At 39.6% G+C, this 26,980-nt stretch overlaps 1 protein-coding gene across 8 annotated transcripts in view; it reads left to right on the top strand.

The window, feature by feature from the left end:
- ARNTL (aryl hydrocarbon receptor nuclear translocator like) overlaps positions 1–26,980 on the top strand; it is a 108,388-nt gene that overhangs the window by 78,452 nt on the left and 2,956 nt on the right. For 7 of the 8 annotated variants that reach the window (XM_039535237.1, XM_039535236.1, XM_039535238.1 and 4 more), the window contains 9 exons: positions 658–750; positions 1,948–2,065; positions 5,362–5,511; positions 8,630–8,876; positions 11,027–11,133; positions 11,541–11,691; positions 13,269–13,357; positions 15,748–15,856; positions 19,584–19,677. In XM_039535237.1, the coding sequence (XP_039391171.1) occupies positions 658–750; positions 1,948–2,065; positions 5,362–5,511; positions 8,630–8,876; positions 11,027–11,133; positions 11,541–11,691; positions 13,269–13,357; positions 15,748–15,856; positions 19,584–19,677 (1,158 nt within the window). The remainder of the gene's footprint in view (positions 1–657; positions 751–1,947; positions 2,066–5,361; positions 5,512–8,629; positions 8,877–11,026; positions 11,134–11,540; positions 11,692–13,268; positions 13,358–15,747; positions 15,857–19,583; positions 19,678–26,980) is intronic. The other variant, XM_039535239.1, reaches the window with a different exon arrangement.

Below are 26,980 nucleotides of genomic sequence, written 5' to 3'. Positions count from 1 at the left end.
ACTATAAAAACATAAGCTATAGCCTTTTTGTTCCAATACTTAAGCACAGACTTAAAAATTGATATAATAGGCTTTCAGTGCTTCACAAATCTCATTTAAATGACCAAATAGAGTATATGCAGGATTGAGTTATTTAAATGGTTCTGTGATTTATATGAATTTACAAAGTTAGGGCCTGATCCTCACAAATGCTCTTGTACATGAGGCCCCTTGAATTAAGTGGAATTACTCACATGCATAGAAATGCCTGCAAGATCCGGGCCATACTTAGTTTCCAAAAGAAGTCAAATGAATTTAAAATGAAATAAACATAGGTCGAACACAAGAAGATTAGTTATTGATCTTTTTAAAATTAAGTTAAGGAATTGCTTAGTGTACAACTATAATATTACATGAGAAGATACGAGCTTTTACTACTTCTGAAATTGTCTTTAAATTCTTGTCATTATTAAGGAAAGTAGTGCCAAAAAATCTAATTCCAAGTGCAAAAAGATTTTTAAGCTTTCATCATAATGTCATACTTTGCTAATTCTATTATTTGTATAGATGTAACTATATTAATGTTAATATAGAAATCCTACTGTGTAACAAAGGTACCTAAATGCTTAAAAAATGTAATTGTCTTTTTAAAATAATACAAATATCTTTCTTAATTAGGCAGCAGATGGATTTCTGTTTGTTGTGGGCTGTGACAGAGGGAAGATACTGTTTGTTTCAGAATCTGTCTTCAAGATCCTCAACTACAGTCAGGTATTGTTCTGTACCTTTGGAACTAATAATGGACAGGCCTCAAGAGATTGAAAGGTTTTGTTTGGATACACATCTAAACTTTGGAGTATTCATCTGAAATGTCTATGTTTGAGTCTAGAATTATTTCAGAAACACGCTAACTTGCAAGATTTACAACAATTTCTGGTTTTTGCTGGATTGGAAAAAAACTTCTTTTGGTAATACTGCTTCTGGTTTCAGCTGCACCAGGAAGTGCAGAGGAATATCTACTCTACTTCACCACTTACAAAACTATTGTTTTTGTTTTGTTTCGCCTCTAAAAAGGCTTGGGATAACATTATCAAAAGTGCCTAAGTGACTTGGGCTCCTAAGTAAATTTTGGAAGTGGTACCTAGGCTCTTACATCAGTTGGACACTTTTGAAAATTTTACTCTTGTTCTGGAAAATATTTCCATTTAGTTCATGTTTTATCTAACTTGATTGCCCTTCCCTTCTTGTTAATTAAGTAAAGTCACATAACGTTTGTACTGAGAGTCAACTTTTGCCATCAGGCAACAGGAACCCTCTATGTAAACTATGTTGCATTTAAATCAGTTTACCAACAAATCAAAATGCATTTGAGTTGATAGTAGCTGGATATGGGTGAAAATGCCAGTATTATATGAGGAGCAGTGTAAGGGAGAATGATTTAAATATGGGTGAGATTTGACAAGATGGGGAATCTGAGCAAAGTAGAAATTACTCTTATGCTGCCATCTAACAGGTCAAGCTATATTGAAAAATAATCAGCATAATCATACCAAAGTCAGGTTTAATGTACACTTAACACAAGGCTTGACTTTTACCAAACCTCTTGTGATACTACCATATCCTTAATTTTCTGTACCCTCTTCTCCATCATTAAAATTCTATGAACTTCAAAACTAAATTCAAAAAAATATTCTTTTGGCCAGCCTTTCATTCAGGGTACATATTTTAAAAGCTTTGGGAGACATGATTATGTTTTAGTTGTGATTTTATAATGAGTATTTGATATATAATTGGGAATAAACCTTTCCAGGGGGAAAAAGAGGCCCAAACTTTGACTGTAATAAACTGAACAGGCTGTCATTGTAGCCTTACATACTAAGTGACTCTTTTAAAAATGTATACAATATTCCAAAAATTGTAACATATGTGTTTATTTTTAATTTCTGATTTAATATTCCATATCTACAGAATGATCTGATTGGTCAGAGTTTGTTTGACTACCTTCATCCTAAGGATATTGCGAAAGTTAAGGAGCAGCTCTCTTCTTCTGATACTGCACCACGAGAAAGGCTCATAGATGCAAAAAGTGAGTATTTCTTTCCTTGAAATGTTTGTGCATCTTAAACTTATATATTTTTATCATCTTTTTTTTTTAATACCAGGTACATCAATTAAATGCTGGTTAATACTGTTCACTTCCATAGTGCCTTCCAATTAAGGATCTCAAACTATTAATATTTACAAGTACTAATGAATTAATTTGTACAAATGGATTAATGAATATTTTCTCCATTTTACAAATGGAGAGACTGAGTTACAGAGAAGTCAAGTGACTTGCACAAGGTCATACAGGAATTCTTTTTAGTAGAGCCAGGAATAGAATCTAGATCTCCAGACTTCCTTTCCTGTTGTTTTAACTACAAGATCATTCGTCTGCAAGCATTGCAACAAAATGGGAAATGACTGCCTAGGTAGGAGTACTGTAGAAAGGGATTTCGAGGTCATAGTGGATCACAAGCTAAATATGAGTCAACAGAGTAACACTGTTGCAAAAAAAAAGCAAACATAAATCTGGGATGTATTAGCAGGAGTATTGTAACCAAGACACAAGAAGTAATTCTTCCGCTTCTTCTGAGAAGAGAAGACTTAGAAGGGACATAACAGTTTTCAAGTACATAAAAGGTCATTACAAGGAGGAGGGAGAAAAATTGTTCTCCTTAATCTCTGAGGATAGGACAAGAAGCAATGGGCTTAAATTGCAGCAAGGGTGATTTAGATTGGACATTAGGAAGAACTTCCTAACTGTCATGGTGATTAAGCACTGGAATAAATTGCCTACAGAGGTTGTAGAATCTCCGTCATTGGAGATTTGTAAGAGCAAGTTAGACAAACACCTGTGAGGGATGGTCTAGATAATACTTAGTCCTGCCATGAGTGCAGGGGACTGGATTAGATGACCTCTTGAGGTCCCTTCCAGTCCTACAATTCTATGATTCTATGATTCAGGTCATTATTAATCTTTGTGACAGACCTCTCAAAGGGTTTGTGGGGGGATGTGGTGATTGGGAAACTGTTAGCATCAATCCTCATTAAAACAGATCTTGCAGTCAGTATGATCTTGATGATATTGAGCCTAAGATTTTCCTTTTCTTAATCTATTCCCATTTTCTGTTAGGTACAGGAGCCTTTAACCAACTTGTTCGTGGTCTAAATGCTAGCTTAAATGTAGCATCGAATAACTGCCCAGAAAAGGAGAGAAATGCATATTCAAGGAAATGAATTCATTGTCACTAAGGCCTTGTTTTTGCTAAGAAAAACAATGTGTTTTTACCACATGTTGGTAAACTTCAGTTAACTAACATGAGGTAAAATCCTAAAGAAGACAAGGCAGTCTGTAGTTATCACGTGAGTTAGCAGGTCGAGTTGAACACTATGGTAGAAACTAGAGTTCACTTGAACCTGCCAACTCATGTGAAAACTACAAACTACATTGTCTTTACTAGGATTTTACCTCTTGTTAGTTAACTGGAAGTAAGAACACACCCTTCGTCCTACTGAAGAAGCACCTTGTGTATGAGGCTGGGGTGATGCAATTAAACAGTGTGGATGACTTGTTTGTTCCTTGTTGACTGGAAGCCCTTTTTAAGGGGGAATGTATTCTGGAGTAATCCTGAAACAACTCTGTGGCAGGGAGTAAGGAATGTTTCAAAGTTTCTGTATCTTTTTTAAAGGACTTGTGACCTTTGGAGTGACTTGTTTCTTGGGAAGAGAAAGAAACTGACAATATAAATAACATATATCCAACTTAGATAGTATAGTCAGATAATATATGAGTTTTATACAGTTAAAGGTACCTGAATTTGGTGGTAGCTAGTGAACTTTGTGATTGGCCATATTGCTGTAAAAAACAGTGAGTTAGGAAGCTACTACTAACCCTGGCTGTCATCTTTTGTAGATTGGAAATCCTTGTAATGGAAGAATGGCAGGAAGCTGCAGCTTCTTGCACTTGGCAGAGTAGTGTGAACTTTGACCCTAGGTCTATGGCTTTTTGGGATAAGTAGTTTTATAACCAGGTTACCATTTTGTTTTAAAATGTTGTGATCTTGTTAACTTTTAAGAAAGTTGTTCTATTAAGCAAATTTTCCTATTTAAAGTGGTGATCTGATCTCTTGGCAGCACATGCAAGTTCATTAGAGTGGTTTCTGAGGATGGGAAATTAATAGGTTCCCTCGTGTGCAAATTATCTTTGTGTATTCAGTTGTGGTGCTTTGCACACACAAAATTGCAGCTGTAAATTTAGAAGCCACTTAGGAAAATTTGACCAAGTAAGTCTATGTTCCTCGCAAGCACGTGTATAAATAACTTCTGTGGTTGCAGGATCAAGGCCAATTATTTTTGTGAGGCACAAAGATATTCATATGCTTAAATGTTTGCAGGAACATGCTGATCCATTGAAAGTATCATATATCCTGAGTATTTAGAGAGAGAGAGATTTTGAAATCATTTAAATGTATCTGTTACTGTGTACATCATATACCACTTTAATGCCACATTTATATATAAAAACACGACAAAGTATGAGCTCATAATTTGCTTTTTTTGTGACGTGTCAAGTTTCCAAATTCCTGGGGTAGCCACTAACAGTAACCTGGGATTAACAGTATACACTGGAAAACATTTGAACACCATATATACTGTTAACATCTCACATTATCAGGATCTTGGCCCATGCATTATTTTGAAGTCCGGGTGCCAGGAACTCTAAGGGCCAGATTCAGCCTTGGTGTAAGCAGACACAACTCCAGTGACATTAATAGAGTTATGCTTGCACCAAGTTCTCAAATAAGGAATCCCAAATGCCATACATATCTTGTAAGTTTACCACAGGCCCTATTAATGATTTGTAGTGTCTGGCCCAACTGCACAGTTATAGAGTTCTAAGGAATCATAAAATCTATTGCCAAGACAATGTAGGTTTTTACAACAATTCTCTGACTTTCATATTTGGGACCCCTTAATTCTAGGTTGGTGTTCCTATACCCAGTGTGGCCAACCAGGTTGGTTGGTTGGTTGGTTGTTTATTTATGCTATCTGCTTGGCTGGTTAACACATCTTTTAAAAAATAAGAAACATACAGCAACAAAATAGCCCTTCTTAACTTCTGAAGGAGCAAGAAGTATTTGTGTCATCTCTGTGAATCCCAGCAACTCAGCATTGGATATAATCTGATCATTAAAAATCAATTTGAGATGCCATGACATTTTCTGAGCACATTACTCTCCCCTCAAAGACATTACTAAAATAACTGGAGAGTTGAGAATGTTGTTTGTTTAATTTTAGTAAAGACAACGTTTACTGAGTTTAATTTTTTGTTTCATGCAGCTGGACTTCCAGTTAAAACAGATATAACACCTGGGCCATCAAGACTTTGTTCTGGAGCAAGACGTTCCTTCTTTTGTAGGATGAAATGCAACAGACCTTCAGTGAAAGTAGAAGACAAGGATTTTCCTTCCACCTGCTCAAAGAAAAAAGGTAATGTTTGTACATTTTATCAAATATAATGGTGGTTTTACAGTTATTTTCTCTGTACTGTTGCTATATGAAACACCTCCCAGAGCAACAAGAATAACTGTCAGATTAAAAACAAAACAACCTTCAGTTAATTATAAAGAATTTCTGAATAGAGCTGCTCTGTGTTTAGTGCAGTCATCACTGTTGCGAGTGTGTAAAGGTTTGTCTGTTATTCTCTTGTTCTCTTTGTAGCTCCCTAAAAGTAGATGTCCTAAATTTACGTGAGCTGAAAAAGAAATTTTGTTAGTGGATAAGGCAAAATTCTGCTCTCTGAAGCATGCATGGCTTTAGTTGAAATCGATGGTAGTGTGTGCAATTACTTGGGGGTCTGAATTTAACTGTAAGCCCTAAGCTTCAAAGTTAATAGTTCTTAAGTACCTAGGGAATAGATTCACAAAGGTACTTGTGTGCCTAGTTGCCTCTTTGGGTGCCTAAATCCAACATTTAGGCACCACTGACATTCTCAAAACCACTATTCAGCAGCTGCCTAACACTATAGGCGTCTAAAGTCCCCATGGCACCCCAAGTTTCCTTTGATAGGCATGTTCAAAGCTGCCTAAGTCTTGATGCTGCCCAACTGCTAACAGGCTGGTTAGAGTCCTCACTTATTCCTAAGCCTCAGGGGCATTGTCAAACTAACTGTTGCCCTGGACAGCACCCCAGTAGGGCCCAAACCAGTAGGCATGCTCAGGTTCACACGTACTTTCCTCGGATAAGGTCATGGAATGGGCCAATGGCAAAAGCAGAAGTAGAACCCATATATTCTGTTACTCTGTCTCATGCACTGATGATTTTGCCTCAGCGTGAACGTGATCTCCAGCCAAATGCGTCATGCGAAAATATTCGGTATACCCGTCTTCAATTAATATTAGGGCTGGCATAATATTAGGGCTGTCGATTAATTGCAATTAACTCACGCAATTAACTCAAAAAAAAATAGTGATTAAAAAAATTGTGATTAATTGCAGTTTTAATTGCACTATTAAACAATAGAATACCAATTGAAATTTATTAAATCTTTTGGATGTTTTTCTACATTTTCATATATATTGTATTCTGTGTTGTAATTGAAATTAAAGTGTATATTATTTTTATTACAAATATTTACACTGTAAAAATGATAAAATAAATAATATTTTTCAGTTCACCTCATACCAGTACTGTAGTGCAATCTCTTTGTCGTGAAAGTGCAACTCACAAATGCAGATTTTTTTTTTAGTTACATAACTGCACTCAAAAACAAAACCGTGTAAAACTTCAGAGCCTACAAGTCCACTAAGTCCTACTTCTTGTTCAGCCAGTTGCTAAGACAAACAAGTTTGTTTACATTTACAGGAGATAATGCTGCCCTCTTCTTATTTACAATGTCACCAGAGAGTGAGAACAGGTATTTGCATGGCACTTTTGTAGCTGGCATTGCAAGGTATTTACGTGCCAGATATGCAAAACATTAATATGCCCATTCATGCTTCAACCACCATTTCAGAAGACATGCTTCCATGCTGATGATGCTCGTTAATTAAATTTGTGACTGAACTCCTTGGGGGAGAATTGTATGTCCCGTGCTCTATTTTATCTGCATTCTGACATATTTTCATGTTATAGCAGTCTCGGATGATGACCCAGTACATGTTGTTCATTTTAAGAATGCTTTCATGGCAGATTTGACAAAACGCAAAGGAGGTACCAATGTGAGATTTCTAAAGATAGCTACAGCACTCGACCCAAGGTTTAAGAATCTGAAGTGCCTTCCAAAATCTGAGAGGGATGAGGTGTGGAGCATGCTTTCAGAAGTCTTAAAAGAGCAACACTCCGATGCAGAAACTACAGAACCCGAACCACCAAAAAAGAAAATCAACTTTCTGCTGGTGACATCTGACTCAGATAATGAAAATGAACATGCATCAGTCCGCACTGCTTTGGGATTCTTCTCGAGCAGAACCTGTCATCAGCATGGATGCATGTCCCCTGGAATGGTGGTTGAAGCATGAAGAGACATGAATCTTTAGAGCATCTGACACGTAAGTATCTTGCGATGCTGGCTACAACAGTGCCATGAGAACACATGTTCTCACTTTCAGGTGACATTGTAAACAAGTGGGCAGCATGTAAATGTAACCAAACTTGTTTGTCTGAGCGATTGGCTGAACAAGAAGTAGGACTGAGTGGACTTGCAGGCTCTGAAGTTTTACATTGTTTTGTTTCTGAATGTAGTTTTTTTTGTACATAATTCTGCATTTGTAATTTCAACTTTCATGATAAAGAGATTGAACTACAGTACTTGTATTAAGTGAATTGAAAAATACTATTTCTTTTGGTTTTTTATAAAGCGAGCACTGTACACTTTGTATTCTGTGTTGTAATTGAAATCAATATATTTGAAAATGAAGAAAATATCAAAAAATATTTAAATGGTATTCTATTATTGTTTAACAGTGCGATTAATCACAATTACTTTTTTAATCTCACGACAGCCCTAATTAATATATTTTTGAAGATGTGACAATATTAAATCGTTCTGTTGCAAAAGGTAACAGAAACTGTTTTCAATTAAAAACCTGTGTACAGAATGCCAGTATATATTCTGAAGGACATTGCCATGGTATTCTCTTTTAATTGAAACCTCTTTTCTGTTATTTTGTAACCTCTGGAAATTTAAAACTAAAATATTTTACTTTCAGATTATATTTTCCTCCATAGCTTATGCCTCTGCACACTGATTTGTTTTGTCCTATATGAGCTAAGAATTATTAATGAAAAAGCTCATAGTGTGACTTCTTAAAATTGCAACTTTGTCATTTGCGGGAAAATGCAAAATTTATATTGACTGCAATTGTTGAACTATCGGACTGGGTTCTGATATTAGCAGTGGTATCACAATGGTAAATTTCACACTAAACATTTGACTTGTCTCTAATATGCAGTGTGCACTGATATATGCCTCTTCTGCATTGGTTTCTGAGTATGCAGCAACTTAGTTTTCCAAGATAAAAGGAGAAGTACTGCAAGTTAGCAGACCTGATTGAGGGCCAAATTTATCTGAAGGCAATGCTGATGATGTTAACCTTTTCTTTTATAGCAGACCGCAAAAGCTTTTGCACGATTCATAGCACAGGATATTTAAAAAGCTGGCCGCCAACGAAAATGGGACTAGATGAGGACAATGAGCCAGATAATGAAGGCTGTAACTTAAGCTGTCTTGTTGCAATTGGACGGTTACATCCTCATGTAGTTCCTCAACCAGTCAATGGCGAGATCCGGGTTAAACCTACAGAATATGTCTCTCGACATGCAATAGATGGGAAGTTTGTTTTTGTAGATCAGAGGTAAGAATAAGTTTACAATTTTCTTGGTAACTGGAGTAATTGTATCATGCTATTTGCTACATAGCCTGGTAAGTTATTTGTTCACAAGAGAGTCATTGTATCAGTATGAAAATAAAATTGTAAATCATCACTCTTCTGTTGTACTTCATAAATAGTACTAATCACAAACTACTTTCATGTAAAGATAGTTCCAATGGGATTGCATTATAAATTATTTATGCCCTCATATCATACACTACTGACTCATTAACAAGTCTAACTAAAGCAAAATTATGTTGTACATTTTAAAAACAAAAATAATACAAGGGCTGGGAACCTGGGTTGCCACAAAGATGAATAAATTCAAAGATGAATTCTGCTCTGCAGATGCTTGATAGATCATTCCATATAGAAAATTCTAAGGAGATATACTATAATAATAGTTTATAAGTTAAAGCATATGCTTAAAGTTAAGGATGTGCTTTAAAGTGCTCAGCTGAATTCGTGCCGTAATAGGGAATCTCTCATAAATGACTCTGGTATAGAGTTTAAAAGATGAATAATCTGAAAGTATCAGAATCTTTGAAATGGAAACTATCTGCAATACTTCAGCAAAAATCACATAAACTAGTGATATCAGCAATATGGTTTGATTTTATTCCTTCTTAGGTTTTGGTTTCAATGACCTAACAATGTAAAACTATTTGTGCGCAAGTAATTTCCATGCTACTGCACGGTAGTAGTAATGCCAGGAGTATGGTATTTTGAATTCAGTTCTCTGTGTTGCAAGGAGTATTTATAATGTAGAGTTTCTAAAGCAATACATAGAAAAATTAGAGGACCATCTTGGAAGTTGCTGCACACTCTGGTCCTGATCCAGAAAAGAAATTAAGCACAAGTTGAATCAGAATAAGGGTGCTCAGCACATTGCAAGATTCAGTCTTTAATCTGTAGTCTTGTGACATTCAGGAGTCTATTATTCTGCACAGGTATAGAGCAGTTTAAAAAAATACTTCCATCATGCATTAGGATTTTCTGTGCATGCATTGACTCAAAGCTTAGGATATATATAGATCCTTGTTATTGGAATGTCAAACCCAGATATCACTAAACCTCTCTCTAAGCACTCCAGGATCTTGCTATGTTAATTCTGAAGTTTTCTGATGAGGAAGTGAAAATAGGTTGGCTTTGAAGAAAAAATTCTAGTGAAACAAAAGCCTTGTATAATGTCACACATTCCTATATTCCTGTCTGATTATAGTGGTAGTAAAGATGTAAAGTCAGGTATCTCAGTGCTAAATCAGTAAAATGTATCCATCGTATCTCCTCTTTACTTTTTCAGGTGTGTTTTTTTCATTCTCAGTCATCTTTTGCTCCTCTTTAAGGCCTTTCAGCAAAGATTGGGAAATACTCCTATCTAAAATACTGACATTGACAAAAGCAGGCTTTATGACACAACAGAATCCTGGGTACACAAAGGAAGAAAACAGATTTTAGAACTTTAGAAACCTGAATGCTCTTGTTAAAATATTGTTTTCAGTGTTGTAGCTGTGCTGGTCCCAGGAAATGAGGGGAACCAGGAGGGTGAGGTAATGTCTTTTATTGGATCAACTTCTGTTGGTGAAAGAGGCAAGCTTCCGAGCTACATAGAGCTCTTCTTCAAGTCTGGACTTGAAAAAGAGTGCTATGTAGCTTGAAAGCTTGTCTCCCTCACCTACAGAAGTTGGTCCAATAAAAGTATTACCTCACCCACCTTGTATCTTTAGCTAAGATGGCATTTTGTGTCTTCAGGCTTCCTCAGTGCCTTGTGGCCTGCTACCAGAAGGCTTTAGCCAATTCTAAACACTCCAAATTACAATTTACATCCAAGGCTTGGTAATTGGAAGTGCTTTTGTATCTGTAGATGACCCATCAGTATAAACTATTTCAGAGAAAGTTATTGGTATTATGTGTTTTTTGCTTTTGTCATTTTTAGCGTATTTCAAAATTAAGGTACAGATAATGGAAACTTTCAGTTTCTCCCCTAAGTTCAAATAATATATTCTACGGTATTGTTTTATAACTGAGTAGGGGGCATGGGTACATTTTAATAATACTGACGTACCATTTTATTTTAAAAAATTGTTGTTTGGGGTTTTTTTTGTTTGTTTGTTTGGTTTTGGTTTTTTTAGGGCAACGGCCATTCTGGCATATTTACCACAGGAACTTCTAGGCACTTCATGTTATGAATATTTTCATCAAGATGATATAGGACATCTTGCAGAATGCCACAGACAAGGTAAAATGATTTATAATTCAGTGTTAAGAATGAGGGTTTTGGTTTCAGCAAGTCAAAACAGTCAAAATATATATTAGTCTTCCTGATATTTCACACAAAAATAACAACAACGGGATAAGATTTTTTCAGGTTTGCAAATGTTAGATTTTTCTTGCATGAAAAGGACTTTGTTTGATATGCACTGAAAAGTGTAAATATCCTAAGATAAAGTTAAATTAGTATAGAGTCTTCTAATTTGCACTTCAGGTCAGAGATTTAAAAAAAGTATTAGAAATACTACAGTTCTCTGCATCAAGAAAAAAAAAGGAAATGAAACAGGGAGGATCTGCATCAAATCTCTACTCTTCATGTATTCAGTGTGTAGGTCTGAAAAACTAGGGTTGTTCTTTACGTCTCCCTATTTTTAGTTTTACAGACAAGAGAAAAAATTACAACTAATTGTTACAAGTTTAAAATAAAAGATGGCTCTTTTATTACGTTGAGAAGTCGCTGGTTCAGTTTCATGAACCCTTGGACCAAAGAAGTAGAATACATCGTCTCAACAAATACAGTTGTTTCGTAAGTATTTTCTTCTAGCAGATGCCCTTGAACATCAGGAGTGTAACCATGCTGTCATAGGTTTTCTCCCCCACTTGGAGCTGTTGGGTTCCAAGATGGGGACCTGCATGGACTCCTCTAAACTAAAATTCTAGTTTAGATCTGTTTTTCGCTGCCACCAGTTACGTTTAAAGTGGATAACACACTGCCTGTCCCCCAAACTTCTCCTGGGGAACCCAGATTCAAACCGCTTGAATCTCACCAGAGAGGGAGAAACCGCCAGTTCCCCTCCCCCCTTCCCTCTCTCCAGCCTGCTCCGGAGAGAGAGATACCTTGATTCAAACTCCTTGAATCAAACAAAGAGGGATTTACTTTCCCCCCTCCCCTTCCCTTAGTCCTTGGGAAAATACCTTGATTCAAACTTCTTGAATCAAACAAAGAGGGATTCACTTCCCCCCTCCCCTTCCCTTAAAATCCAAACAAGGGAAGAAATCAATCAAGTTCTAAAAAGAAAAGATTTTATTAAAGAAAGAAAAAAGTACACTATCTCTGTATTACCAGGATGCAAAAATACAGGGTCTAACTTATAAAAACTGGAGAGACTTCCCCTCGCTCCTCCTCAGCATAATCAAAGTAACAGCAAACAGAAATAAAGAATTTCTCCAGCAAACACACAATTGCAAATGTGGAAATCAAATTATAAGACTAATTCGCCTTTCTAATTAATACTCACTATTGAATAGTAGAAACTACTCCAGGAGAACTTGGAGACATGTCTGGCCTCTCTTAGATCCCAAAAGAGAACGAACAATCCAACAAAGAACACAGACAAAGGCTTCCCTCCACAGAGATTTGAAATTATCCTGTCCCTTGATTGGTCCTCTGGTCAGGTGTTCCTCAGGTTACTGAGCTTGTTAACCCTTTCCAGGTAAAAGAGACCTTAACCCTGATCTGTTTATTTATGACACATGCTTCAAGTGTAAGATCATGGGAGTTGCTCCAAAAATGTGTACACATCGTATATCACATAAAGCGTATGAGCTTAATAATGGCTAGCCTTACAACAAAAGGAATGAAATCTAGAAATGAACTGATCTTTTATTACAGTTTGTATAAATCTAAATAAATAAATGTACAGAGTACGACACTGGGCCCCTAATCTTTTCATTGATTGTACACGGGTGCATTGCTTTACCCACATGGAGCCTCCATTTTCTTCTTTGGAGTTCTGTGACGTTGCAGGGGGGTGCCCCTGCACAATGAATTGTCCGATCAGATTCTGGATCAGCTACTCCCTCCTGTTAGGAGAAAAGCAGTTTGGGCTCAGTAATGCACGCTTGACAAGCCATAAGGTTTTTGTTTTTCCTTTGGGATTGTTTTTAGTATATTATGCAGCTGTTGCTACTTAATGTGTCCTACAGAACTCTTATTGATTTATATAGCCCTACCGTATGTGTCATTCACTATGGTTACCTCCATGGTGATGACTAAATTTGTCTTATAAATCACAAACGTTGAAACTTCCCCCTTATAAATTGCTATGTATATTTAGCAATTACAGCTATTTTATCATGGTTTCTTCCTGTTGATTTCCTCAGCACCAATGTACTTGATGGTGGAGATGCAGCATTTCCGCAGCTTGCAGCTTCTCCTCACAGCATGGACAGTGTACTTCAGGCTGGAGAAGGTAACTACAGTATAGTGAGACACGTGGGCTTGCTAGACAGCAATCATTAATAGACTTTCCTTGGTTACTGAATTAACCTTGTGTGCTCCAGTTTGTTTCTGTCGTCCACCCGAGATTATTAATCACTTGGAAGATGATAGGTGTACACTGTACTTAACATATATAAGTTCCAGCAAGGGCTCTGCCCCAGTGAGGTTAAATCTATTTTAGATAGAAACATACAAATAGTGACAGAGGAGCCAGAGTGAGTGCATGCACTCATAGGCCTCAGTGGTGGAAGGTTGTAAGGAAAGATTTGGAGGAGAGGAGAGGAGAGGTGTTTGCCGCATGAGGACAGCTCCACATGTAGGTCACTTTTTTATTTTTGGAAAAGACACCTGTTCTGATCCTGAGCTGTGGCCAAGGAGCACATAGTGCAACTCAGCTTAATCCTTAGCATCCCTAATGCTATTTTTAAGATCCCCCCAGTTCTAGATCTGTCCTACCACTTGTCCAGTGCCAGACACAAAAGCTGCTCTAATTTATGCTTGTTGCCTGCCAACAGTCCCAAAGGGCCGTTAGGGCAGCTAGAGATCAGCCATACGTAGGAGATACCCTGGTCATTTCATTGGCACATAGCAGCAGGGTTGGGAGGCTTGGTGACATAAGAGCTGCTATTGTGACTGTATGCCACATGAGGATCCCTCTGTTCTGGGGAAATCCTGTAGTAGCCAGTTTAGCTGGCTTTACAACAGTTTTGTACGAAATAGAGCAGCAGAAATCTGCCCCAAATGAGCAATGAAAATTGAAAAATGAGTCAAGACTAGGGGCACTGGCCACTAAGAAGAGAGGATTAGCCAAGAACGTATGACCTGTGAGGTGGTGCGGAAAGGAACAGGAGCTGAGCTGTGTAGGCAGGGATGTGGCTTTATTGAAGTAATTCTGGCTGCATTTAGTATGTGGTGTTTGGGATCTTTTAAGATGAAAGGTGGTTTATAAGAGGCTTTATTATTTTAAAATCTGTAATACAAATTTATTTTTCTTCTTAGATTAGGAAAAAAATCCTATTAGAAAATATGCAGCAAAATATTTCAGACGGAAAAGTTGAGGTGGCATTAGCATGGGTTTATGAGGTCAAGTTTGGGCCAGCAGTGATTCGTGCTGTGACCTGGCACACAAGCTTGCAGCACCACTCAAGTTTGGCCCACCCACCCCTCCATCATGATGGAAGGACAGCCAGGCCAAATTTGGGTGAGTGGCATTGGGGTCTCAGTGCCGCTCAGAGTTTATGCCTGCCATCAGTAGTGCGGAGAATGATTTTACCACCCTGGCTGGGCCCAGATCCCACCATCGGCGCCACTGGCATTGTGCAGGGCCTGAGGCAGCTCACCATGCCAAGAACCCAAAGGTAGAAGCGGGGTTGGGGATACCACTCCCACCGGCAGTGGCTCTGGAGCATAGAGAGAGGCAGGACTAGGAGTGGTCCTGTGGTTGCAAGCAGGGCAAAGCCCCGCCATATAGCCACTCTGTTCCCCGCAGCCCTCTACTGAGTTGAGATGTCATTTGTACAGCTGACTTTAAGGACCTGATTCTTCAAGGTGCTGAGCTTCCCCAGTTCCCACTGACTTTGACCTAAAGGGTTACTGGGAAGGTTGCTAGGTCTGAGTATGAATTGTTAACACAGAAGACCATTAACAATTGCACACAATCAATACTTTACCACTTCCTTATTATTTTAGTTCATTTTATGTCCGTCCTTCCTCTACTTCCTTCATTGTGCCCTAGAATAGAGCAAATTCCTCTTGGCTTCCCCATAAGTGCTATTCAAGTGGGAAGTCCGTATTAGAATAACAAACAGCAATTTTAAACTGCAAGAACATAATGTTCAGGGCCCCTGTTGCATTTTACTCCCTTGTCAGACATTTACAGTTACCCGAATGGACTTGATTTAAACGTTTAGCAGGTAACCGTGAATTATTCTGTGTTGGCAGTGGTGTTCCGCTAACATGCTGACATGATACTACTGTGTTTAGTGTGTGTCAATCCTCCCTCCCCCTGACTGAAATGTGTATAGACAATAGATGAGCAGCTAATATTAATAAATTAAGTCTTCAGCACTAACAGTTTGGGCAAGGTGCACCCAGCTGGGCTGGGTCAGCTCACTCATTCAGCAAGCCATTGGTTATTATAGATGTGTCATTAGGTACATAAGTCCTGAGTTTGAGCTGCATCTCCTAAGAGGCACAGCTTAGCTAGGCCCAGAATTTACACCCATCATATTCTGCGTCCAACCCCCAGCGTAAGTTAGAGCAGCCCTCGGGCCTCCTCTCCTTCCCTCCCCTTTAAAAACCTTGCATAGTCTCTTTCCCTTATTATGTGTGTGATCTTACAAATATTGTTCCATATTTTAGGTGGCACAAAAAGGACCCATCCTACAGTTCCTGGTATTCCAGGTGGAACAAGAGCTGGGGCAGGTAAAATAGGTAGAATGATCGCTGAGGAAATCATGGAGATTCATAGGTGAGAGAAACTGGTATTCTGCTCTAACTTAATAGATAATATTTTTTTTAAAGGGGAAAGTAAGAAATACCCTACCTTTTTGATTTCCATAAGCACCAAGTATTACTATGCAGTTGCAGTGTAGTGGGTATTTTCCATTACAGTGGAACTTTATCTGTACTAAGGGTACTCGAACATAGTCAAGTCAGAAATTACAACATTACCGAGAAATATAATTTGCTGTCAGTTTTCAGTTAGTTTCTTCTTATGGTTAGTCTTTTAGAGTAATCTGTGTGCATGATTACTGTAATAATCTGATTACTAGTCACTGTAATCACTTATTTTAATAACCTTGGAAGAGGCAGAAAGAGAGCAGCTAACAGTGAAGGAGGTTAGCTCTGGAGAGAGGTCAATGAAGAAAATAGTCTGGGAAAAAAGTTAAGTTTCACAGGCATAAACTGTATGGCCCCTGAATACCAAAGAATGTTGAATAGGTACCAAGAAGTAAAGATTAATAGATAACCTGCAGCAGAACAAGGAGTACTAGGACCAAATGCAGAGGTGATGTATCAATTGATGTAAGTTACATTCAGGACTCAAATACAGGATACTGCTCGGGGGAGGGAGAGCAGGAGGGGCATCCCGCAGCTGGGCTCTGGGGGAATAAGGGGTGTGGGTCTGGGCCAGGGGGTGCCCCATGGCTGGGCTCTGGGGAGAAGGGGTTGTGGGTGTCTAAGATTGGAGGGGCAGAGTTTTCCCCCAAGATGTGCCCAGCTGGCATGTGTGACACATCCAGACTGAGTCACCCAACAAAAGCATAACAAAGAAACAGGAACTGGGTTGTCGCAGGAGTTTCTTTAACACACTACTCCCGGGGGAAAATGTTTGTTGTCTGTATTGTTACAGACATACTTGCTGAAAGGTAATTTGAAATAAATTACCAAAATAATTGAAAGTGGCGTAATTATATTGTGTTATTTTGTCAAATAAAATATGCAGAATTTTAAAATACTGTGCGCAGGACTTTTAATTTTTTGGTGCAGAATTCCCCCAGGAGTAATACAATGCATGGAGAGAGCTAGGTGCCTAAAATTTGGATTCACAGAAGCCAGCATGCTGAGTGGGGAGCCACTTAAGCTAGCCAGGAGGAAATGATGAGTACTGGGGTATGGCCTAAGCCCCACCCCCAAAGGGAGTTCAATTTTGTGAACACTAGTGGTGTCTAAATGTTGAAATTAAGTACTTAAGGTTCAATTAGACATCAAAACTCCTTGTGAATCTAGCCCTAAGTGATTTGACTAAGGTCACACAAGCAGTCTGTGGCAGAGGAAGTTGAACCCAGATCTCCTAGGAGGCTAGTGCCTTAACCACTGGACCATCCTTCTCCTCTTGCTCTAAGATAATAGTATCTGCCCTTGTCAGTTCTGTTCATACAGGCAATACCAGTAGGTAGCAAAATGGATAAACATTTTTGGAACAATGGAGAATAAATTCCTGTTATGTGTCTTAGTTCATTAAAATTTCCCATTATGCTTGAATGTCAGTCCTAAATATTTCCAGTAGGTGGCCACAGGTGCCACACAAGCCATGCCATATTTCATGCTGGGATAAAATGGCTTGTTAGTGAATTGTTAGTGGCCTGGAGGTCACAAATCACAGTGGGTTGGATGCAGTTGACTACCAGATGTCTTGTGGCAATCGATTTAAAAGTGAAATGGTATGGCATTAGACCACTAATTAGTCCTCCATAGGAGACAATAGTTCACTGTCTTGTACTTCAGGAATAATCTATTATTTTACTCTCTGACAGTCATTTCTGAAGTGTGAAAATTAGACTAAGACCAGTTTGAAGTGTGGTTATGTTATGTGAAGGGACTTTAAAATTGGCATGGGAGGGTGGCATGTTTGTGTGTGTCTGACTCCAGCCCAAATTTGGTCAGTTGAATGTGTTTTAGAATTGCCAGCCCTGTAAACTCAGCTTGGGATCTGAAAGTAAAGCTTGCTGACTCGGGATGGGGATGACTGGGTGCAGAAAGGATTAAAAAAGACTTTGCAGACACCCCCAGTTCAGGGGCCATTTTTCCAACGGTCAAGCCCCAAACATGAAGGCTGTTCTAATTTACACTACTGTCAACAGTCTTAAATAAGGGGCTGTTTTATATGGCTGGTCCCCAGCTGCCATAAAGGAGGCCCCTATCATGTTCCCTGTACCCAGCTAAATTCCCCTTCACTAGCAGCTGGGATGGTGGTTGTCACAGGACCTGTTACAATGAGCTCTCTGGCACATGAGGTTTCTTGCTGCATGAATCCTCCAGTGGAAAAAAACAAGAAAATCTCACACATCCAATAATGATTCTGCAGCTTTACTTTAGTTCATAATCCTGATGATGCATGAGCCAGGAAAAAATGCAGATCCTTCTCCCATAGCTTTGTTGATGCTAAAGGCACAAGAGGAGTAAAAACTAGTGAAATGTTTTTATCACTTCAGTGATACACAAAATGTTATATAGGAAAAATAACATTTTTACATAGTTGCTTCTGTGACCCTCCCTGTCCCGTTCCCCCCTCCCCCATTTTTTAAATTAAAAAAGCCAAATCCAAGTCTGAGCAAACACTTTAAAAGTTTCCACTACTTTTAATAGCTGTAAAACGGTCTATTGAAGCTCATTTTAAATAGCATTTTGTACTATTATTCATCTTACTAACAGAAACAAAGTACTTTGGATTGTATATACTCCACCACTCTTGTTTTCCTTTCAAGTGGAGAGAGCCCTGGTTTAGTTCCAGTGCTCTTTCACCAGCTGTTTCTATTTTCCTCTACTGCCTTCTGTTCACAACCTTCCCACTGAAACTCTGCCATGGTAAATGAGTTTCCCACTTTTAAAAAAAAAGTTTGGCACTTCTGATGCTAAGAGGATCCTTTTTACAAATTACCACATGGGAACTACCCCACTCTATTTTCTCTAATTGTACAGCCAGCAAGTCTACAACTCCCTAGCATTTCCGCTAATGTGCAAAACATTCAATGCTAGTATACCAGGTTGGGGAAACCCTGAACTAAGTAAAAATAGTGTGGCTTTGAAACATCTCTTTTGCTGCATGCTCACTACACCATAGGGATTTAAAAAAAAAATGACGAGTATACCTATGTCACGATAGCTTATTGAAAAAAAAAATTAGGAAGGAAAATATAAGGAAGAAGTTTGTCCTACTAACATCTCAAAGCATATAGAAACTGTGTAAGTTTGGCTCTTTTTTGGGTCTCCCGTACAGCAATTTTATTGTTTGGACATTGTGGGCCAGACCTTTCTTCAGCTTATATAAATATGCAAATTTACACCAGCTGAGGATCTGGCTCTGTGTACTGCTTACAAATATTTCCTACAGAGGCTGTGCAAGAAAATGGTGTAGGGGAGAGCTGAAGTTTATAATCTGAGCAAATTTGAATATGCCAAATTCAAGTAATTGTTTCAGCTGTCTACGTAGTTGAGGGTAATAGTGGCAGCAGTGTTTAATTAATGGATGGACTAGCACTACCGACCTCATACCAACAGAAAAAGAGTGATCACAGAGGATAAACCTGATGTTAAAGGCCTTGCACTTGGAGAGTCACTTGACCATTAGTCTGTTGCTGGCAGTGAACATTCTAGTATCCACCAACATGATTCATTGTTCTCTAGATGAATAGTACACTAATTGCATCATTTTGCATTGCCTTTTTCTAATTTTAATGACATTGGTTTGAAAGGATAAGAGGGTCATCACCTTCCAGCTGTGGTTCCAGTCCATTGAACATTACCAGCACACCACCCCCTGATACGTCTTCTCCAGGAGGCAAAAAGGTGAGAATAAAAGTTTTTAAAATTAGAATCCGTAGTAGTAATTGAATTCTTTGTCACATGTTTCATAAATCTGAGTATCTGATCCCTTGGCTGCCAGAGTCTGGGGTAGCAGAACCTAGCATACTTAAGTTTTTGAGTATTTATACATAATGAAACAGCTTCAACAGGATAGATTGAGAGAGACCCGTCTCAGAATGCCCCATATTGGTTTGGGCATTTACCTGCTATATGGGAGACTCAAGTTCAAATTTCTATTCCAAGTGAGGCAAAGTGGAGACTTGAATCTAGGTCTCCCACATCCCAGGTGAGTGCTCTAACCACAGGGCTATAGGGTGTTGCAAGTGGGGCGCACAATCTCCTTTTGTGGCTTTGGGAATAGCATTTCCAAATTTCCTTTTTTTACACAACAAAAAGTGTTTAAAAATGCCCCAGATCAAAATGAAATGTTTTGTTTAACCCAATGCCTGCTTTTGTTTGTTTCATGAGAAAACCAAAGCATTTTAGTTTAGGATTGATCAGAAATGAAGAAGGTAGGTTGGCTGGTTTGTTCAATGACCCCCCACATTGCTATGATACATATCAGCTTGAGCCCTAAAATTGGAAGTCCTATAGGGCTGTCAATTAATTGCAGTTAACGCATAACAAATTAACACGTTATTTTTTTTAACAAGAGTTAATCGCACACCTCTGAAGATAGGACTCGGCGGCAGCCCTGCTCCACTGCTGCTCCTGCCTCCCCACCCCCACCATAGAGCTGCCCCAGCCAAGCTGCTCTGGACTGGGAGACTGCCTCCTGTCTGTTGCGCAGGTCTCCCCCAGCCCATGTACCTGATGGCTGCTGAGCTGGGGTCAGGGAACAGGGGGGAGCCTATCTGCTGCTGCCAGCAGCTGCTGCTGGCTGAAAAAGTGGTCAGGTTCCTGATTGCTATACTTAAAGAGGCAGCACTCCCCCAACACACAAACATCAATATTTTGTTTAAAAAAAAAAAAAAAAAAAGTGAGCCCTGTACATTTTGTATTCTGGGCTGTAATTGAAATCAATATATTTGAAAATGTAGAAAACATCCAAAAATATTTAAATAAATGGTATTCTGTTGTTGTTTAACAGTGCGATTAAAAGTGTGATTAATCGGGACTATTTGTTTAAATTTCGGGATCAATCGCGATTAATTTTTTATATCATTTGACAGCCGAAGTCTAGAACAGTGTGACCTATATTGGGACTGGAGTAGAGCGGGTGCAGATCTGGAGAGATAAAACAGGCCCTCCAGGAAAGTTCAGTACATACAGATAAAGGCTGCTGAGCAGCACCTCTTATAGCAAGCACATTGCATCTGCCCTCCAAGAGCTGCATGAGCATTCATTTCTTCCTCTAGTTCAGGGGTCTCAAATACGTGGGCCGCATCCCCGCTCCTCTGCCTACCTCCAAGTGCTGCTGTTTGGCAGCGCTTATCGCTTTCCAGGAGGGAGGGGGGAGGAGGTGGAGAAGAACGGGGCAGGGGTGGGGATTTGGGGAAGGGGTTGGAATAGGGGCAGGCAGGGGGCAGAGTTGGGGTAGGGACTTTGGGGAAAGGGTTGGAATGGGGGCCAGGGCAGGACTTCATGGAAGGGATGGAGTGGGGGCGGGGGCAGTGGGAGGTGGGATTTGTACCTTTATATGAAAAGGTGTCAGTGATGCGGCCCTCATGCCAATGTACTAGTACTCATGTGGCCCTTGTGGTGATTTGAGTTTGAGACCCCTGTTCTAGATCCTCTTCTCATGCATACGGAGAAGTCCTGCTAGAGTGGCTGTTTCAGAGCTGCAGCGAGAGAAGATTAGACTAAATTTGAGGTGATCTGTCACATGGGGACCTAAAGTTACATGTTTACCAATAATGGAGAAGCTGTAGTACCTGCTTAGTACTGTGTCTCAAACTTTTATTTCCGATTTTAAATGGAATGTTTTAATGTCTTTCTCCCTTCATTGGTTCTTTATTTGAACTATAAATGCATTTACAATACCTTAAGCTTCAGTTTGGTGTTTGCTTAATCTCATTTATGGGCTAGATTTTTCAATGGGCTCTGTGCACCTCTGCCTTTGAAAATCTCTGGACAGATGCTCTAGAACCCTTTGTATGCAAGAATTCTGTGGCCATGCAATCCCCCTTCTCCTTGTGACAGAACTGTGCTCCAGCATCTAAACTTTTCATTTTATAAAATTATTTCATAAGAATGGCCACACTGGGTCAGACCAATGGTTCATCTAGGCCAGTATCCTGTCTTTCGACAGTGGCCCATGTCACATGCTTCAGAGGGAATAAATGAAATGGCAATTTATCGAGTGATCTATCCTGTTTTCTAGTTCCAGCTTCTGGTGGTCAGAGGTTTAGGGACACCCACAGCATAGGGCTGGGTCCCTGACCATCTTGGCTAATAGCCGTTGATGGACCTATCCTCCATGAACTTATCTAATTATATTTTGAAACCAGTAGTTTTGGCCTTCTCAACATCCCCTAACAAGAAGTTACACAGGTTAACTGTGCGAAGAAGTACTTCCTAATATTTGTGTTAAACCTGCTGCCTATTAATTTCATTGGGTGATCTCTGTTTCTTGTGTTATGCAAAGGAGTAAATAACATTGTGCAGGGGTGTGAAATGTAGTTAAGCTGCCATAACCCCCAATGTAGGCAGCATTAGGTTAATGGAAGAATTCTTCCATCAACCTAGCTACTGCCTCTTGGGGAGGTGGATTACCTATACTGACAGGAGAACCCCTCAGTACAACTGCAGTGCTTCAAGTGTAGACAAGCCTTAACTTCTGCAGAAAGTCTATAACAATATTCCACAGAGGTATGAACTTCCAGTTAATTTGAACAGGGCGTTAACTCAAATCTAAGGGTATGTCTACACTACAGGATTATTCCGATTTTACAGAAACCGGTATTTGGAAACAGATTGTATAAAGTCGAGTGCACGCGGCCACACTAAGCACATTAATTCGGCAGTGTGTGTCCATGTACCGAGGCTAGTGTCGATTTCAGGAGCGTTGCACTGTGGGGAGCTATCCCATAGTTCCTGCAGTCTCCCTCGCCCATTAGAATTCTGGGTTGAGATCACAATGTATGATGGGGCAAAAACAGTGTCACGGGTGATTCTGGGTAAATATCATCAGTCAGTCCTCCCGCCATGAAAGTAATGGCAGACAATCATTTTGCGCTCTTTTCCCTGGATTGCCCTGGCAGATGCCATAGCACGGCAACCATGGAGCCTGTTTAGCCTTTTTTCACTGTCACCGTATGTGTACTGGATGTTGCTAACAAACGCGGTACTGCAGTGCTACACAGCAACATTCACTTGCCTTCGCAAGGTAGCAGAGACGGTTACTAGTCCTATTGTACCATCTGCTGCTTTGCAAATTGGCGATGACAGTTACCTGTCCTATTGTACTGTTTGCTGCTGTCATGGGTGCTCCTGGCTGGCTTCACTGAGGGGGAGATTGACGACATATACCCTGAACTACCCGCAACAATGTTTTTGACCCTTCAGGCATTGGGAGCTCAGCCAAGAATGCAAATGGTTTTCGGAGACCGTGGGGACTGTGGGATAGCTGGAGTCCTCAGTCCCCCCTCCCTCCCTCCATGAGCATCCATTTGATTCTTTGGCTTTCCATTAGGCTTGTCACGCAGCACTGTGTTGAGTCCCTGCTGTACCCTCTGTCTATCATAGCCTTGGAGATTTTTCAAATGTTTTGGCATTTCGTCTATTGAAATGGAGTTCTGATAGAACAGATTCATCTTCCCATACAGAGATCAGATTCAATATCTCCCGGACGGTCCATGCTGGAGCTCTTTTTTGATTCTGGGATTGCATGGTCACCTGTGCTGGACAAACAGGAAATTAAATTGACAAGTTCGTGGGGCTTTTCCTGTCTACCTGGCCGGTGCATCCGAGTTCAGATTGCTGTCCCAATGGTGCACTGTGGGATACCGCCCGGAGGCCAATACCGTCGAATTGCGGCCACACTAACCCTAATCCGAAATGGCAATACCGATATCAGCACTACTGCCCTCGGCGGGGAGGAGTACAGATATCGATATTAAGAGCCCTTTATATCGATATAAAGGGCTTCGTTGTGTGGACGGGTGCAGGGCTAATGCGGTTTAATGCTGCTAAATTCGATATAAACTTGTAGTGTAGACCAGGCCTAAGAGTGTCAACACCATTTATCATTTTAGATGATACATCCAACACATGTGCTTATTGCACCATCTCAAAATGCTTAACATACCTGCTCAGGTGACAAAACCCCAACAGGTCCAGATCCAATTTTCCCACAGACTATTCTGGTGCAATTATACATTGTCAGTACAAAAACATGACATACTGGAAACTACAAATAGTGTGAACTTAATTTAATATCAACAATGAAACTACTGTCCTGATATTTTCATAATTAATGAAAAACCTCCATATTGGAATCAAACTGCTGCAGAATTTAGGCTCATTTTGCTGCTGATTACCTGGGGCCTTCTCTGTAGCAAGGAGCTGTGGAAAATACTGTTGGTGAAACCACTTGACATTTAATCAGAGATTATAGAGCTGCAAGCCACTATTAGCTTCCATCTCCCAGAGCAGCTAGTGGGGAAAAAGTAAGGAAGTAGGCCATTATCCAGAACGGCTGTAGCTGCAGGCAGGAAAGCAATTATTCATTATTTGTATTTCTGTAGCACATAGGAGCCCCAGTCATTGATCAGGGCACCATTGTGTTAGGTGCCATACAAATACAGAACAAAAAGAAGGAGTTTACAATCTAAGACCGATACGTGCGTGCGGTGATCCCTTATTCTGTTAATCCTTCAAATGATGTCTTTTAATCCTATTGGGAAGAGGAGAGGAACTCAAGATATTCTGTGCCCAGGGCCCCAAGAATTTTTAATTCAGTCCTGCCTGGTAATGCAGTGTATTCCATCAAGAGCTATGCTATATCCCAACACTGATTCTGCCTCTTTACCACTGGATTTACATATGTATCAAATTACTCTATAATTTGATATCCAGATTCTTCCATGTGCATTGGTGTGTTAGTGTGCTAGAATAAATCTGGATTCTGAGATCTACACAAGAATATTGATGTTTTCCCATTATGCCTTGTGTCATAAGCATTAGGGACTTAACAAAAAAGCCTATATCAACAAGAGTCGATGTGAAAATGGTAATTAAAAAACAGTATGGTAAAAAACCTTGTTGTGCTAAATATCTCCAGAAATAAAAGCACTTCCATAGGAAGCATGCTGAATACTAAATATTCTAGTACCCTTCTAAATTTTTTTTAACAAAGTCCCTTTATTGAATGAACTAAACAATGTACGCTGCATGCAAGACTACAAATGTTGTATCAGTTCAAGGGAATGACCCAGAAAAATAGCAGACCATTGCCCTGATTACATGTTTTTGCTGGAGGTAAGCAAAAGACACACGCTAAGCAATAGTGGATATCACCTTCACGTTGGGTTTGGCTCAGCTCATTAAGTAAATAGTTTTCTTATCTATTCCATTCATTTGCTTTCTCATGTAGAAACTCTGTTATGTACAGTGACTCTGTCTGAAGCTTACAGCAGAACAAGCTACTAATGAGACCTCCAGATTATTACAAAACTGGTCACCTTAAACATTGTCTCAATATGATAAAACATACACCCAGACCAACAAATATTCAAATATGGATGCTGACAGTGGGGCTACTAAAGAAGTGGTCTGACTTTCAGAGACGCTGAACACCTGCATTTCCTATTTACTTCATTGAGCGCTGCAGGTGGTAGGTAAACTTTTAATATTAGGTCAGGTATTTAAATTTGGACATTCAGTTTTGAAATTAGGGATAACGTTTTCTGCCCTTTCTGAAAATAAACACACAATCTTTCTTGCTGAAGAATTGTCAACTTTCAAAGAAAATTGTCTTGCGCCACCTACTGGGGAACACTTAGTGTGCCAGTTCTCACATCCCCAAATGCATTTTTATCAAAGTAGAGATATTATTTCAAATAAGTTTCCTAAAATACAGTAGATTCCTCTTAATAGCAATGCTGCTATTAACTTCTGCTTATTAGCAGCATTTTGCCAGGAACCAGTCCCATCCCACTGACTTTAATGTTAATGAGATTTGGATATTGGCAATAATGTGATGCTTATGGAGAACTTTTTTGGGAAGAAAGGCCTCAGCTGCAGGCAGGTTTCTGGGGCTGCAACCAGGGAAGGAAGCGCTTGGCAAACCTGCCTGTGGCTGGGGACTTGCCACCCACATAAAGGAGGAGCCCTTGCTGGAGTCCTGGCACCACAGGCTGGGAGGGGGGTGGCTTTGGACAGAGCAGCAGAGGGGAGGAAGGTAAAGCCCACTTGCTGGGGCTTTCCACAGGGAGCAGGGGAGCTGCACAGTACCTCTCCCGGCTGTGGTCTACCCCGGCACAGAAAGGCTGCAGCTAGAAAAGGACATGGACATGCTGAGCCTGACTGAGAAAGCAGACTAAGAAGTTTACATGTGCTTCTTTGGAAGTACTATTTAGCTATATTCTTTCATTAGGATACATGTATATCCTTTAACAGTGATTACCTAAAGTAAAAGGAGTAAAAGCAGCTGACTGCTTTTTCTTTATGAAAAATTTAATTCCATAATCATACACTCAGGCACTAAAACAACTCAAAGCGCTTCAGTGTTGGGATAGTATCACCTCAGGCAGCATGTAGCAGTTACAAGCCATCATCACCTGGAACCTAGGTGATCGTCTAGATTTTGCATCCCAACAAATACATTTGACTATGGATGATCCATCCATTTAGGCTGCAAAGTTGAGTGGGCATGACAACCCCAGGCTTCTACTCAAGTCTGATTTATTTTTTGCTAGGTTTGTGGTAACCGTAGGAGTCATGAAAATGAGATTTGAGTCACGTAACCTAATGGACATAAGCCTTGCTGTGCCTGTCCTGTACTCTTGAACATTGAAAGCCAATCATGCTGATCTGTATGGTGGTTTTATAAGAAGGTTGGGTAGAGACTAGAGATTAAGTATGACCTTGGTCAGGAGGTGAATTTTCGTCTCCTTAGCTAAATAGCTAAGGTATTAACCCAGACATGTCAGTGTGAAAATATCCTTGCCAAGAATCAATACAGATGTGGTACCCTACATTTAATTTTAATAATTACTAGTTTAATTTCTTCTCCCTGTACCCACAATGGCAGCAGTGTACTAACTATAGCAGTTCACACATCTCTAAGCCAGTGTACAAAAGGAAAATATAACTGTAAAACAACAACAATCGTGCTGTTAAA

The sequence above is a fragment of the Mauremys reevesii genome, linkage group 4, assembly GCF_016161935.1.
Source record: "Mauremys reevesii isolate NIE-2019 linkage group 4, ASM1616193v1, whole genome shotgun sequence".
NCBI lineage: Eukaryota > Metazoa > Chordata > Testudines > Geoemydidae > Mauremys > Mauremys reevesii.
Note: the sequence above shows the minus strand (reverse complement) of the source record. Positions and strands in the feature narration are given on the sequence as shown.